The sequence below is a fragment of the Bemisia tabaci genome, chromosome 7, assembly GCF_918797505.1.
Source record: "Bemisia tabaci chromosome 7, PGI_BMITA_v3".
In the NCBI taxonomy this organism is placed as follows: Eukaryota; Metazoa; Arthropoda; class Insecta; order Hemiptera; family Aleyrodidae; genus Bemisia; species Bemisia tabaci.
This window is the reverse complement of record NC_092799.1, coordinates 26,007,367-26,023,859: the sequence shown is the minus strand read 5'-3', so window position 1 is coordinate 26,023,859 and position 16,493 is coordinate 26,007,367. Positions and strand designations below refer to the sequence as shown.

Here is a 16,493-nt window from a genome sequence, read left to right as displayed (position 1 = left end):
AAGCTCAAAAAAAGCTCTCAAAGTGAAGCCAAAATGGAGGGGATATCCCACGCTATCCTGAGAGTCCACCTCTACATCAAAACAAACTCTCCATGCAAAGATAAGGAGCAAATACATTAGCAGGGCTGCCGTGTTTTCAGTTTTGGAGTCCCCAAATAAAGTGGCAGCCCTGCCAATGTATTTGCTCCCTATCTTTGCATGGAGAGTTTGTTTTGATGTAGAGGTGGACTCTCAGGGTAGGGTGGGATATCCCCTCCATTTTGGCCTCACTTTGAGAGCTTTTTTGAGCTTGGGAGTTGATTTCAGAGAAAACCAGTGGCACCATCGTGTTTCTCGCGAACTTTTACATAAGAATCAACAGTCAAATCGCAAATTCCTCACACATGCAACATCTCCATTTCAAAGAAAATGATGCATAAATTTCTTCAAAAATAAATATTTTCTGAGAGGAAATTCCGCAACGCCTGAGGGTTCATACGGCGTTTTACCTTGGCACGGCAGTCATCGATCCGTTCGACCATCGAAATCGAGAAGCCCGGGTAAACCCGTGAAAACACTTGTTAAGACAGGTATTACAAGATCAAATAGAAGGCTCGGAAAGTAAATCCGAGGAGAGGACTGCTGTGATTTGTAAGAACCGCGTATTTATATTCGATTTTGATTGGGAGTTACGCGCTTTCTGCTTCGCCGGGCGGAGGACAATGGAACAGGCGCGAAAAGCGAGTTAAAAAATATCAGCAACGATTTCACCCTCGACTGGCGCTCTTTGTGCGGGTCCAAGAACAATGCCGCAGACAAAGGAACACGCGCTCTTCCACTTGTTGCTTCTCGGGTAAAATAAGTCGCGTCCGGCTCCCAATGGGGATGGGGGTGAGAAGGGCTGTGCTCAGGAAGAACGCCGTATAAGCCACTAGACGTTGCCATATCTCCTTTAATAAATAAAGAATACACTGCGAAAATTCTGAATATTTTTCCTCCAATTTTCCAGACGATTTTGTACACAATTTAATCTGAAACATGTGGAAATTTCAAGAAAAAATACCCATAACCTTCCTGCACTGGAAAAAAAACACATTGGATCTAGAGTCCTGACTCTTGAAAACATTGACAAGAAAAAGAATCTCTTGATTCAATCGGATTTTTGCTTGAATCAAAACGAAATTCGCTTAAATTAAGAGGCTTGGTTCTTGATTTAAGCTAGATTCTGGCTGAATCAAGAGTATTTTTTCTTGTCAATGTTTTTAAGAGTCTGGACTCTAGATCCAATGTGTTTTTTTCCAGCGTGAGGAATAAATCTTTGTCAGGGGCGATTTGGCACCAGCGGAGTGCTCATACGCCGTTCTTCCTTGGTACGGCAGTGTGGATCCTGATCCTCTTTTCACGGTGGTTGCTTCTCGTTTGGTGGTAAAAAATCTCCGGCCCCACATTCGGTGATCTCCTGTGCTTGGAAAAAACACCGTATGATCGTTCGAAAGGAGAATTATTTTTTCTTGTCAATGTTATTAAAAGTCTGGACTCTAGAGCCAACACTGGAAAAAAAAAAAACACATTGGATCTAGAGTCCAGACTCTTAAACACATCGACAAGAACGGATACTCTTGATTCAATCAGATTTAAGCTTAAATCAAGAACCAAGCCTCTTAATTTGAGCGGATTTCCTTTTGATTTAAGCTTACATCTGATTTAATCAAGAGTCCTTTTTCTTGTCAATGTTTTCAAGCGTCTCGACTCTAGATCCAATGTGTTTTTTTTCCAGTGAAGCGACTTTTTTTCCAGAGTAACTTGTGTTTGATTTGAACATAATTTAAAATACTCAGTTCCAAGTTCCAAGTGCTCTGTCAATCAGACCAGGGTAACTGTCAGAATAATTAACTGTGCGGCAGGACCAAGAGAAATCCCTAACATAACATCTATATGCCTATGAGTTTGACCAGTGACCACTGTTTTAAAATGTTCGATTTTGCTCCTTGTAGAAAGGAATGGTAGCCTTGCCACTTTCAGACATGACTCTTCGATCTTCGATAAATCCGAAACAGTGGGCCACACAACACCAGACCGATCGAAGATACTGGATTCGTTAAAACGGAGGAGGATGAGCGATAAAATTTGAGGTTTCCTCTCTATATGATAATAAGCGCCTTAAGGGTGGTCAAACGGACAATGGGGTCCTCCACGGTATGATCCGATACAGAGATTACGTCTTTTTCAATTCCCGTTGATCCGGCCTATGAGCCCGGACGATAAAATAGATAGCGATCACTCTCAAGTTCGACTATGCTCCACATGATGAGCGCTTGAGTTTTTACGACTGGCTTCGGAATAGGTGATGAGACAAACTGACCACGGGCCAGGCTGTTCGACTGGCGGGGTCGAGAAAAATGATCTAAAAATGAGCGCGTCCGATCAGGATGAAGAGCCGACGGATTTTTTGAAGATAGATTATTTTTTCCCTGGTCTGATCATAGGTCCTTAGAGGTCCGTGCGTCGTGACACTCAAACAGGGTGGCAAAATTTCAGGAAAAATAAAGTCTTGAAATTTCACGAGAAATATTTCATGAAATTTCAGAAACTTATGAAAGATATTGAAAAATGCCGGTTCCTTTTCATGTTTCGTAAAATGTAAAAATCGTGACTTGCTTCTTCTTTTTTTTTTGTACTTGAGTGCGGGTTGCATACTCTAGCCCCTAAAAAATAAGAAATTTCCAAAAGAAAGAACTTTTCCAAAAAACAATATTGCAACAGAAATAAAGGCTGAAAAATAATTCAGGAGCCACTTTACTTAACTTTCGTCGCCAAAGACATGATTTCTATGGGCGTTCGACGCATGGCGCTTGGTGAAACCAAATCACCGGCTGTGACAAGCACGACTGGACGTTGCTCCCGTGCTAAGAAAAAGCGCTGTATGAGCATTCAAACGTTGCCAAATTTCCCCTGATAAAAGAAAATAATTTTAAAAAAGTTCTGTAAGTTTTACCTTGAAATTTTCAGGTATTTTAGATTTAATTGCAAACAAAATTGTCTGAAAAATTGGAAGGAAAATACATACAACTTTTCCGATAAATTCGTAGGAAATTAGGCAACGTCTGCAGTTTCATACGACGTACATCAGAATGTCCCAGCATCCGAAAGCTGAATCGGCGGTGGTTGAGGCGCTCCACGCCGCACAGTGGAACAGCTAAGAGCAGAGGTCGAACATGAAATTTTTGGCTAAAATTTCAAATTTAAATATTTATTTTGCAACAAATTCAATTTCAAGGGGTGTTTCTGAAAGGCAATTTCATAAAGCACCCAATGGAGCCACTCTAAAACTTTCTTACTTCGTATTTTCGAGAATATAAGCTTTCAAAGTTCCCAGATTTTGTCCGACTGAACTCGGTCCACTGTGCGGCGGAGTGCGGAGGCGAAGTGCGTGGACGCAGTTGCACTGCTCGCGGAGCGGGGCCCGGTCGAAGTCTCCGAGTGCGGATCGATTTGTTTATATTTCAGCATTCTGTCAGGTTATTGACACTCGGTCGGTGCCCCGCGAGCGTCGCGACGCCAATGCGACGGCGTCGTCGTGCCGGTGCCGGAGCCGCTGGCCATCATAACTAGATCAGAATCAGAGTGGTCAAATACGCGTGGTATGAATACCGAACCGTGGACCAGGGGCCACCAACCCGGAGATTCCCAGCGTAATCCCCTGGGTCCTACCAGCCTCCTCTCAGCAGTGTCGCCGACAGGCTATGTGCGGCTCAACTGAACTGATTGTGGGCAGTGAAGAAAATTTGTAGAAATAACTGGTTGTCCTATTGAGAGCGTGGTCAGGGGTTGCATAATGGTACACTGAAAAAAAAAAACTCCGGCCGTGGGAGCCGCAATTACGGGCTATATAGGCATACCGTCCATTCCGGGCTCAAAGGCCGAAAATTCCGGCTGCTGGAGCCGTAGCTTCGGCCTCTGAACCCGGAACAATCGAAGCTATGCCGAAGCTACGGCCCCAGCAGCCGGAATTTTCGGCCTTTGAGCCCGGAACGGACGGTATGTCTATATAGCCCGTAATTGCGGCTCCCACGGCCGGAGTTTTTTTTTTTTTCAGTGTACGAGTCAATAGGAGAAGTCGGACAATATGCGAATACTTTAAAAGCTTCCATCCACACACTGAAAAAAACTCCGTCCGAGGAAGCCATACTTCCGGTCTACATATAGACATATTGTTCACGTTCCGGGCTCAGAGATCGAAAGTTCCGGGTGTAGCACCCGGAGCAATCGAAGATACAGCTCCAGCACCCGGAACTATCGGCATCTGCGCCCGGAACTGACGGTATGTCGTATGTCTATACAGCCCGTTTGTTTGTTTCGAGAGTTTCGAGTCCTGCAGTTTCGAGATGATCTGGGATCGAAATATTTTGTTAGGATAATCAGACTTTTCCTTCCGAGTCCGAGTCGGAACGAAGAGAACCCTGCCCAGGGCTATGACTTTGTTTCGATCTATGACCCCGAATTGTGAAGATCCAAACGTTACTAAACGCTAGAGCTCCAGCGACCACCATCGCGTCATGCCCGCAGTCAAGTCGTGTCGCCTGGTCGCGTTCACGGCGAGCTCGTTTGTTTGAGAAATCACGAAAATTGTTTTCCATAAGTATCTCGTTTCAAGAATCGCCATGAACGGGCCCGCGCTTCTCAGCGAACAGTCCAGACTGTTGTTGTTTGCCGACCAACGTCTTCATCAACGATGAGCTAACCATCGTCTGGCAAAAAAAAGCGTAACCTCGAATCGACTTGCTGCGCAGAAAGCGGTGGACTACATGGATTACATTTTGTACCAAGGAACCACTATCTGTGACTCCTCTGTAAAAGCACCTATCTGCACACGGAAACCAACGGCATGTATGTTGTTTCTAAAATGAGCCAGAAATAGTGGTTCCTTATTGCAAAATGCCAGAAATAGTGGTTCCTTATTGCAAAATGCGGTCAATATTTCCTCAGATGATTCAAACTATAGTAATTTGTGATGTAGTTACCTGTGCCTGTGTAAAAGGAGTATGGACAAGTCGGTAATTTTTAAGTTAGGTCATGGAGCTTTGAGGGCCCAAAAGGGCGGCCAACCTTTGAATCCAAATCATCCAGAGTGATTTTTTGTTACAATTCTTACGACCCGTCGCACAGCGACTCAGTAAGAGAGGTCGGACATTAAAGTTTAGACTAAATATGTGAATTTTTATGTTTATTTCGTCATATTCTGAACTTAAAGGGGTGCTTCTGGATGAAAATTTCACGAAAAAAACAATGGAACCACTTTTAGAACTGCAAAATCTTGTATAAATGGAGTTATAAGCGTTCAACGTTTCAAAATTCTGTCCGACTTTTCCTATTCACTAGATCCATTGTGCGTCGTTTGTAAAGCACGTATTTGACTTATTCTTAGTTCTTGCATGAGCTTACTCATTTATGCGGGAGACCGCTCATTTATGAGCATATTCTTGGCCATCTTGGTTTGAAATAGGAATCTGAAGATTAGCAATGACATTTTTTGGTGTTAAAAGGATTGGCTGCCCTTTTGGGCCCCAGAGCTCCATATTTGGATATGTGTGTATTCTCCCTATGCAGATACTCTATTGATGAGGATCCTCCTTACGTTCAGTAGAGGTCTATTTCACATCCCGTTGGAGTTGGTTTTTTTTCTTCCTTGACCACATCCACGATGACGGAGACCTCCCAGAAGCCGCGAGAAATCTCAAAAACGACCGTAATCATAGCCTTATTCAATTAGAATTCCGCACGCACAGCATGCACCGCAATAATTCAGGATCAAACCGATGAAAAAATCGCGTCGAAAAAACGGCCGTGGCCGTAATTGTAACAGCGTGCGTTGTTTGGCCTCTTTGATTAGAATGAATGGACGCGGAGGCTTCGTCACCAATTAGCGGGCTCATAATCGTAGGCAATGCATCCACTCGCCGGGCGCTCTGATTTATCGCCCTGCGGATCGATATGTTATTAATTCAGATCCCTCAACGATCAATTATCCGCGGGAAGTGTCCAGCGTCGTCGCTCGTCGCGTCGCTCGTCGCGTCGCTCCCTTGTTTGCCCATCCGACGCCCGTAATTACACCCCTCGACTATCCAGATTTATCGAAAAATTCCTGCCCGACCCGCGCCGCACAGCGGTTCGAATCGTTAGCAGAGGTCGGACAAAATTTGAAAACTTTAAACGCTTACAACTCCGTTTATACGAAATTTTGAGGTTATAAAAGTGGTACCATTGATTTCCTCGTGAAATTTTCCTCTGACGGCACCCCTTAAAATGTAAAATGTGAGACGTTAAACTTCAAAATGGAGATGTTGCATGTGTGAGGGATTTGCGATTTGACTGTTGATTCTTACGAGAAAGTTCGCGAGAAACACGATGGTGCCAGTGGTTTTCTCTAAAATCAACTCTCAAACTCAAAAAAAGCTCTCAAATTGAGGCCAAAATTGAGAGAATATCCCACCCTACCCTGAGAGTCCACCTCTACATCAAAACAAACTGTCCATGCAAAGATAGGGAGCAAATAGCCAACGCCAAATACATTAGCAGGGTTGCCGTGTTATCAGTTTTGGAGTCCCCAAAGAAAGTTGCAGCCCTATCTTTGCATGGAGAGTTTGTTTTGATGTAGAAGTGGACTCTCAGGGTAGGGCGGGATATCCCCTCCATTTTGGCCACACTTTGAGAGCTTTTTTTGAGCTTGGGAGATGATTTCAGAGAAAACCAGTGGCACCATCGTGTTTCTCGCGAACTTTTACTTAAGAATCATTTGTCAAATCGCAAATCCCTCACACATGTAACAGCTCCATTTTTCCTCTGCAAACACCCCTTAAAATGTAAAATATGAGACATTTAACTTCAAAACTTGCAGTTTTTATAAACAATTGCATGTGCGACGTCTCGATTTGACTCGCTCCTCTGTGCGCCGCGCCGTGCACAGAAGCGGGATCACGAGCCGGGCTGTCGATAAAGATCGATGCTCAAACATTCCGACGCATGTTAATTGACCTCTTAATCATCGATGGGTAACAGTTTCCGACACGGATGTCGGAGGGTTTTCACTCCAACCCCATCGGCGTTGCCGATCCGGTGCCCTCTGACAGTCACCCATACGTCAAAATATTAACGATTACGTCAGTACTGCCCTGATGAGAAAAAACGCGGTTTGAACTTTCGGCCGTTGCCGATGTTCTTTATGAAATACGAGTTTTCTGGACAACTTGGGAATAGGCCAAGAGACAAGGAATGGACTAAAACTAAACGTCCCTTTTATTCTTTTCAAAATTTCACGGAGAAAATCATTCGCTCGATGGGAAGTTCAGAAATTAACTCCTGCACGAAATATCAACGACACGCTTTAGCTGCGAAGGACTATGGATTGCGCCAGGCACAGACGCAAGTCAAACAAAGACACAGACAAATGGAGGCTACATTATATCAAATGACTTCAATTGTATTTTGCTATTCAAACAATTGCTGATTGTGAACGTACATATTGGTTACTAGGAATTGATTTCCAGGCTGGAGCAATAAATTGATGGGACGGGTTTGGATCAAAATGCAGGGATCACATCAGAGACTTTAACGCGGAACAGAAAAACTGACGTATCGACAGACGCATATCTTAACGCATGAAGGCATTATCCTCCTCTCTGATAAAATATCATAAGAGTAAACTCATTCGGCGATCCGCGTATAAACTAAAGCTCCGAGAACACAACTTTACTTCCTTTTTTCGTGAGTTACTATTTTCGAAACAAAAATGTGGAGAAATTCGCAAGAACTACGTCCACTCTCTTCTTTTCAAAAATTCAAGAATTAAAAGCTATTGAGCCAGTTCATCCAAAAATAAAGTAACATCACATTAGACTTGAAAAATAATTTGTTTGAAGACATTTTATACCTAAATTGTAAATTGTCTTCTACTATATGAGGAACTGAGCAAATATTTAACCAAACAAAGGGCAGCTCAAGGCTGTAGCTGCGTATCACAGCCGGTTGGTCAGCATTCGACGTAGCATTGCGCGAGGCTCGAGTCGCGTTCCCGTCGGTTTAAATAAAACAGGTGACCGGTAATTGAAGACAGATGAACGACCGGCCGATGACTGATGACATTAGCGACGGACCGTTTTATCGCGGTTACAAGCCCGGATTTGAAATTGAAATTCGATTTGGAGCAAAAACCCCAGCGGAAGCCATAAATATCGGCTCCAGTACCGCTGCGAAACCCGGCGCAATACCGTAAAGAGCACTTAAAAACATGTCGAGCAAATTGCTTGTCTCCAAGGCTCACTCCACCGTATCAGTGCCCTGTCCTGCTTTGCGATGAATCGATTGATCCGCCGCCATTTAAACAGAGGAAAAGTATCGATTATCAGAGTACACCTTGATAATCGATCCCTTATCGTAGCTTCAAAGGGGAAACTATCGAAGGCTGATGCTTCACGCTTGGCGACTGACTCTGCTGTATATCCTGAGTTTGTGACATCAAGACAAATTGGCGATATTATGATTGTGCTTGTGCGTCCCAATGGTTGAGATGCATGGGTCGTCGGCCACTCGCATTCCTGAATATGTACGCGCCAAGGAAGCAGTTTCCTCAAAAAAATGGCGAAAATTCTTGTCTTCGTATTACACATTAATTCAGTGTCAATCATGGAGACTTGAGTGAAAAAAAAAGAGCTTGCTGGAAAATGTAAGGTGGAATTTACATACTTTGATGCAGGGTAAGAATTCTGTTGAAAATGCAAAATTCTATAGAAAAAGTGGAACAAATGAGGGAAGTAGGCGACGTAATTAAACTAAATAAACAATTAAACAATCTGTTACTCTGGGTTTTCTACATATATTTAGGATACGATTACCTGAAAAAAAAGTGGTAGGGGTTATCCCCTAAAATTGTGGTACTACCACAATTTGTTGGATGATACGGACATTTCTAATAAATTGTGGTAGTACCGCAACATTTGGGTTAGTAACCTAATTTATTGGAGTACTACCACAATTAATTCCTGTACTACCACACTTAATTGGAAATGTCCATATCACACAACAAACTCGTGCTGTTTTTTATCCGTGTATTATCTCATGGAATCTCATGACTTCTAACCGAATTCACGTAAAATATTGGTTTTTTTAATTTAATTTTTAATTTTTTTTTTTACTACTTCAAATAGCCTACGAGGCTAAACTTTGCGCTTTAGTCCCGTCCCCCTAGTCCCTACAACCAGTCCCAGGCAACCATTGCTTAAGACCATCAAACTCAGGTCGCCTGGCCGAGAATCGAACCCGGACCCTTCCGATCATAAAGCTAGCGCTACAACCACTACACCATAGACACTTGAGGCAAGTTACTATTCGGCACAACGGAATTTCGTTGACATTTTGAAATTTTTCAAAAATTTCTTCGACCGTGGTGAGAAGAATCATTAATTAACGGGCCATACAGGCTATTATGTCGCACCTACATTGTATATGCCAAGACCGGATACCCACAGCGTCGATAGAATCTACATCCACAGAACGGACACTATGACACTGATGAGACGGGCCGGAATAATAATTAAACTCGTTAAAACAATCAATTATGCCGCGCGTGAGAGCAAAGGATTGCGACATTTGACCTCTCAAGAGCCCCGGCTGCAAATTCATTCATGAACTCGTCAGCAGCCTCACTCCTCGCAAGGTTAAGGCCAACAATACAGATGTCCACTATAAGTAAGACACGCGAGGCGCATGATCCATTCATAAGTCTCTCAGTAAAATGTGCATTTTGATAGTGTCAAGGTAAGTCTCTTTACAACTTCCAACGGTAGCTGTGTACGTTCGTTCTGCGCGCTGATAGAGAGAGAAACAATTACCTCGTTTACAATAATTATCAACCGTTTTTCTACCTAATTACCGCGATATCGGCCACGACGTTCCAAGATCCATTCATAAGTCTTGGAATAAAAAATGCCGTTCGATAGCGTCAAGGATTCTACAACTTCAAACGGTGCGTGTGGTGTTTAACTCCCGTATAAAAAATAAAGATAGAAAAACCCGATCGGTGGACGTCAATTGTTTTTGAATCTTATTTATGTGGCCTTTCGCATACTTCCCATTTATACATTTTAATCAACTTTTCCTAGATCTCGGAGCTAGAGAATTTCTTAGAATGGAAGACACACTGAAAAAAAAACATGTTCCGATTTATTCGAGTAATAAGTTTTTCACAGGCTTGACCCTCTTTGAATCTCCAAGCCTACTCATGTTTTATTTGTATTAACAGCGGGCTGATTATTGAACTGGGTTGTGTGAGCTATATACAAAGCAATAGACAAAGAAGACAAGGCAAAGAAAATAGAGTTATCTTAGGTTGAAACGGTTGGTTGCAATGGACAAGATAGGTGAGTGATAGACAAACTAACGGCACCCTTAGGAGACCATTTATCAATTATCACTCTTTCCCTCAGTCTATGGAAGCAACCCGTTTTGACCAATAGGATCACTCCATTTTCCTTTTGTTTTAATTGCCTATAGTTTTGTACATGAGTTTTAATAATCAGCCCTGAAAGGGCTAAACAACATAACGCTATGAAACTTTCTCTGAATTTTTTTGGATTCTGAGAAATATAGTAACGCAATTTTTAGTGAAACTGTTGCATAGATTTCTGGTAAAAAATAATAAAATATGAGAAGAAATTAAGATTTGCAGTTACGCTGTTTCAAGATAAACCCGTCCTGATTCGTAGTATATAAGGTCTCTGTCAGAGCGGAATGATGCCGGTGACAGTGGCGTGGCGTGCTTCGCGATCTATTGATATTTCCTCATTTGAAGCAGTGGTAAATAATCGATTATTAAGGTGTTCGCTGCAAACACACTGGCAAAAAACACATTGGATCTAGAGTCCAGACTCTTGAAAACATTGACAACAGAAAATACTCTTGATTCAATCAGATTTAAGCTCAAATCAAAAGGAAATCCGCTCAAATTAAGAGGCTTGGTTCTTGATTTAAGCTTACATCTGATTGAATCAAAGAGTATTTTTTCTTGTCGATGTTTTTAAGAGTCTGGACTCTAGATCCAATGTGTTTTTCTTTCCAGTGTGGTTTAGGGTTCCATACCGATCGTAAAACTGCCGGTTTATGCAACTTTGTTTACGGTTCTGACCAAATTCAGGGCTGGATTGCCACTAAGCTCCTTGAACCTTTCTTTCTAAATCTTTTCTAAAACTTTTCTAAATCTGATTGAATCGAGAGTATTTTTTCTTGTCGATGTTTTTAAGAGTCTGGACTCTGGATCCAATGTGTTTTTTTTTTCCAGTGCACCCTGTTTATCGATACTTTTCCATAGGTTTAAAAGGCCGATACATCGATACATCGCAAAGCGCGCCACGCCACTGGTCCGCGATGGTTTCGGATCCCACTAACCACGGAAGAGCCAGGCGTAAAATATAGAATCATCGCTCGAGGACCTCTTGTTCCTCTATCGGTCAGTTTCCAGAACCCGGCGCTGCTCCGGTCTGGACCAAACAATAGGACACGGATGGACCATTTTAAAAGGATTTGTTTTGCTGCGTCTCCCTTTCCCCCTTCCTTTCCTTCCCGAACCCCCCCGGCCCTCCAGCCCCCTCGGACACCACCGGTTCTACGCAGTGTCCCGAGGTTGGGATTGCCGCGTGAAGTAGAGTCATTCCTTGTACAATGTGTTTGTGTGGCTCTGTTCTGCGTTGGTTCCTCCGATATTTGAACGTATTTCTATCAAACAGAACTATGTGCATTATGACGTGAGCTCTGTTATGCATATGATCTTTTGGGCCGCAGGGCTCATGTCTTAAAGCACATAGTTCCGTTTGATAGAAATACGTCTATTTGTATGACTTCGCCACGCTAGGTTTGTACCATCGACGGAACAACTTCATCCGAATGGTGGGTCAGCTAGCTTTATAGTGGACTTTATTCGAGGGGGGAAAGGGGGGTCCGGAGAGGGTTATGCTTTATAAGAAAATTCTTTGGATAATGCTGATTCATAACTTTGGAAATCAAACCCGTATACAATGGGTGCATTATTTCGACGGGTTAAGAGGTTAAGTATGTGGAGGCTGCCATCTCCACACAGACGGATCATCATACTGATACTTATTTCCCGGGAACTTGCGGTATAAACGGTTGAAAATAGTCATTTAAAATGTTTATAGTAAATTTTACCGTAAAATTTACAATTTTACCGCTTTTCTGGATCTTTCACGTAGATTAGATAGTAATCGAGCCAAACTTTGAGGTCGCAATATTTGAAGGAAACGTATTTATTTTTCGTAGCGATTAGCGAGCTCTATTCCTTATCCCACCTCAAGGGTGTTGAGACTACATTTATCCCTGAGTTTTCATTTCGCCTGTAAGAAACTCCTTGCATCCCACGAATTTTCCCTTCATAATATATTCCGCTTTCTTGAATGCCCGGTGTCTAGGCAAGTACGATAGTTGAAAATAAATTATTTCGGCATAATTTGTTCGGAATTGAAACGTTCGATACAAGCCCCCCCCCCCCCCCCCCCCCAAAATGACTACCTTCAGTTAACGATACTGAAGCTGACACTTTACTACTGGAAGGTTTAATCAGCTATAAATGTGATAATATCTAATTTTCTTCATTCCTGGGGTACATTTCAGATAAATTCGTCGGGGATAATTCTTCACTGCTGAATAATTTCACAACAAAAATCGATCAGAAAACACACACAAAATGCATCAAACGATAACAAAGCCACTTTTCAATCATCTTCAAAAATATACTAGAAAAATTACGATTAATTGCCGAAAGCACATTGGAGACCGAGTCATAACACCAGAGATCCGAGGGTAAAAACTGCCACAGAGTGGGCCACCGTAAATCCACGGGGCGCGGGCCCCTGCACAACGCGAGCGAAACGAAAGACGCGGCGGAAATCGGAAGACGGACGCTTCACCCACGAACCCACGTGGTCGAGAGGCCGATGCCGATCGTAAACTGAGCTGCGGGCCCTCAGCCGGCGCCCGACTCCGCTCCGACCTTCGAATCGGTGCTGCACTACTCACTCGAAACCGGTGATAATAGTACGCAGCGCCCGAGAGGTATGCAATTTGCATCGCGCTGCGTGAGCCCCGCGCCGAGTGCGCTCGCCGATGCAGCTGCCCCTGCGCGGAGGAGAGCCGGCGACCCGCGCGACACCCGAAGCGGCATCTGCTGGGGGTCGTAACGTCCTAATTTAGTGCGTTCGCACTTCCTTTTGCCGCTCACCCTGGCCTAACTCCTGGTTTCCTTCCGTCTTCGACAACGTGGTTGTCAGATTGGTGGTTTTTCATTCATGCAGGGTGTCCACGTAAACAGGCTGGCCAAAAATCAGTATTGTCCGGTACTTTTCCTGTACATTCCCGAGAAATTCAGTATCTCCTTAACAGAAAAATTTGGTACTTTTTCAGTAAGTCCAATCGACGAAATTCGACAAATTTGAAATTCCTGCTCGAATTGCGACGAAAATTACGAAAAATAAAGAAATTCCGGACCTTCTTTCCGCGTGCGAATTTCCGCACTTTTTCAGTACTTCCGGACCGCCCTTAAAAAATCAATACAATTTCCGGGCTTGTAGACACCCTGTCCATACTGTCGTGCTAAGGAAAAATGTCGTGTGAATATTCAAAAGTTGTCACATTTCCTGCGAGAAAATATGCAATTTTGAGGAAAGATATAAGTGATGCTCCTTGAGATACTTAGATAATTTAGATCAAATTGCGAATGAAATGCTGTGAAAAATTGGAGGAAAAATTTCACAGGTTTCCAGCTAAATTTGTGTTTTATTGATGGAAAAATGGCAACGCCTGAAGGCTCATGCGACGTTTCTCCTTAGCATGACAGCATAGTGTCGCCTGTCTGATGTTAGAGGGAATCTAATTGTCCACGTGAGCCTTGGTTTACATATAAATTCATGCTTTCTGGGGTTCATGCGGAGATTGAGATACGTCCTTACACCGGAAGACCGACGATAGTGGAAAGATAAAAGATGAGTTCGGTGGTTTGATCATGCAGAATGAAAGATCATTAACAATCCACAATTCGTCGGCAGGTGTGGCAACAATGTGATTTCTACCCCTGAAAATCCATCGTCATAAAACTGTCTCTCACCGACATTAACACCTCAATATCCTCTTCGATTTATGGAAATATCCTCCAGAGATGTGACCGATTTCACGAGTATATTTGGTCCTGAGGGTGTGTGCTGATGATCACTATAGCTTCGAGTTGGAGGGTGAGCAGCGCTGAATAGCTACTTCACGAAACAAAAACATCGTTTAAACACTATGAAAACATAATTCGCGGTATTTGAAGGGAGACAGACCAAAATTCAGGGATTCCGAACAAAGCAAGATCATCATACGATAATCAATAAAGTGACAATGTAAAAACTTCCATTTCACTGACAATCGTTAGTAACGTGGTTTGGAGCGATGAATAATTTTTAAATGAGGTGGATGTAGCGATGGGGAAAGAATGTATCTTGAAGAAAAAACATAGGATTATCGTCAGTTGACCGATGAACTGAAGACTAATGAGTTTGCTGGCGAAAAAAGGGTTTTTTTTTTTGTGTCTCTTTTCTAAAATTCGTGGATTTTGTTTAAATCCATTCCGAACGAAACCTTATGATGGCAAAATTCTTCAATAAATATTTAAATTATAGATTTCAAAGCTCATTTTGGAAAGGAGCTTCCCATGCTAAAATTTTAGTCAAAAAAGGCAACGCGTTCAAGGATATTAATAATAACGCCTTGATACAACTATTCGTACTGTATGGACGCCCGTGTTGCATAAGAAAAAATGGAAGGCGCTCCTGTCACTCGAGTTCATGACGCAGTAGGCACACGTAACAGCGCACGACACGCTAGTATGACAATTTGGCAAGATATAAAACCAAGGACGTTTCGGGCCAATTACATGCCCATTCTCAACTGGAGCAGAAGCTAAAAAATGTAAAAGTTAAAACGAGAAAATGAGCATGCGACTGACCGAGTTAGGAATCAGTGCAAACTGAAAAACAGAGCGAAGATGGACAGAGGGGCACTATCACCTCCTTGACATCCCCTCGCTGTTTTATGTCTCCTCTAGACTTGTATACCCATTTGTTATTTTGTATTTTAGTGTATTTTTATTGTTTCCTCATGATTAAACGTTTTATCGGAGGAAAGGCAACTCCTGGATGCTCATACGGCGTTTTTCCGCAGCGCGGCGGAACGCATGTGGGTTCGGCGCATCCGCGTTGTTCGCAAGGTTGGCGAACGGAGAGTCGGGAGATGAATGGTTTCATCGGGTCGCAGTCGCACCCAGCACCCAGCCCCTGCACCCGGCAATCGGGCACGGGGACCGCGGGGAACTGGGCTTGCATCTGTTTCAGATAAAATCTCCGATGCGCGCGCTCCGCGCCTGGATCAGACGCAATTCCTGCGAATTTTGCCTACGATTCGCTTTCCGCTTTCTTTTCCCTCGCCCCCCCCCCCTTCTTTAACCCCCCCCCCCCCAAGTGTCACGCTCCGTCCTGCATTCCGGAGCGCGCAACATGCGACCCGTTGACAACGTCGCGTGGCCGACGTCAGTGTCTGGACCCTCCGACCCATGTTGTCGCACTGTATTCGCCTTCAGAAGAATAATAGAGGATTTCCGGCATTTTTTTCATAATTCTATTTTCTTCGTTTTTTTTAAAAAAAAAAATATAAAAATAAAAAATGTCCGAGTATCTGGAGCAGTGCTCCCATTCCATGACCGTCAAAAGTTCCGGGATTCGGAACTTTTTCGTTCCTAATTCTCCCACACCATGACCGTCAAAAATTCGGGGATCCATTATAGATTTTTCAAATGTTCCGAGAAAGATCCGGAACTATTCGGGAATTTCAAGAGTTCCGGGAAAAATCAAGGAAAATCTCAAAAGTTCCGGAATTCCGAACTAGTTCCGGGAAATGGGAGCACTGATCTGGAGGTGGTAATCTCACGCTTAAAATGATGGGGCCTGTTGCAAACGTCAGCTAGAGCAAAGAGAGGAGTTATTTCTTGGAGAAAATGACTGAAAAACCACGGTGAAGTCTGACATACACTCCTGACTTCTCAATCTGCGTAAGAAATATACGTTTTTTAAGCTTCTCACTTCAAAACCGATACTACGGCTCCTCCAGTGGCGTGGCGTGAATTGCGATACATCGATTGTTATGCCTATTAAACCTATGGAAAAGGATCGATAAACAGAGTGTTCGCAGCGAACGCCTTAATAATTGATTTTTTACCATTGGTTTAAAAGGCATAACAATCGATACATCGCAATTCATTCTACGCCACTGGGCTCCTCGGCACAGGGGAACATCTCATCAGAGGAGTCGTTCGATCCCACCCTTGCGCACTATAGGATGCAACACAATATTCAATATGGCCGACGCTTCCGCGCGCAAACCTCAAGGAAGCACCATGTTCTTACAGCCCGTGTCCCGCTATC

General features: G+C 43.3%; 1 protein-coding gene across 9 annotated transcripts in view; it reads right to left on the bottom strand.

The window, feature by feature from the left end:
* The window catches only part of by (focal adhesion protein tensin), a 553,251-nt gene that overhangs the window by 188,829 nt on the left and 347,929 nt on the right, over window positions 1–16,493 (bottom strand). For 4 of the 9 annotated variants that reach the window (XM_072303046.1, XM_072303045.1, XM_072303047.1 and 1 more), the window contains exon 1: window positions 12,790–13,017. The exons of 3 other annotated variants lie outside the window; for them this stretch is intronic. Coding sequence is in view for 3 of the 6 variants with exons in the window: in XM_072303040.1 (XP_072159141.1) it covers window positions 12,790–12,825 (36 nt within the window). In the remaining 3 variants the exon portion in view is untranslated. Of the gene's footprint in view, window positions 1–12,789; window positions 13,018–16,493 lie in introns of those variants that run through there. 2 more of the 9 variants (XM_072303041.1, XM_072303042.1) reach the window with 1 other exon arrangement.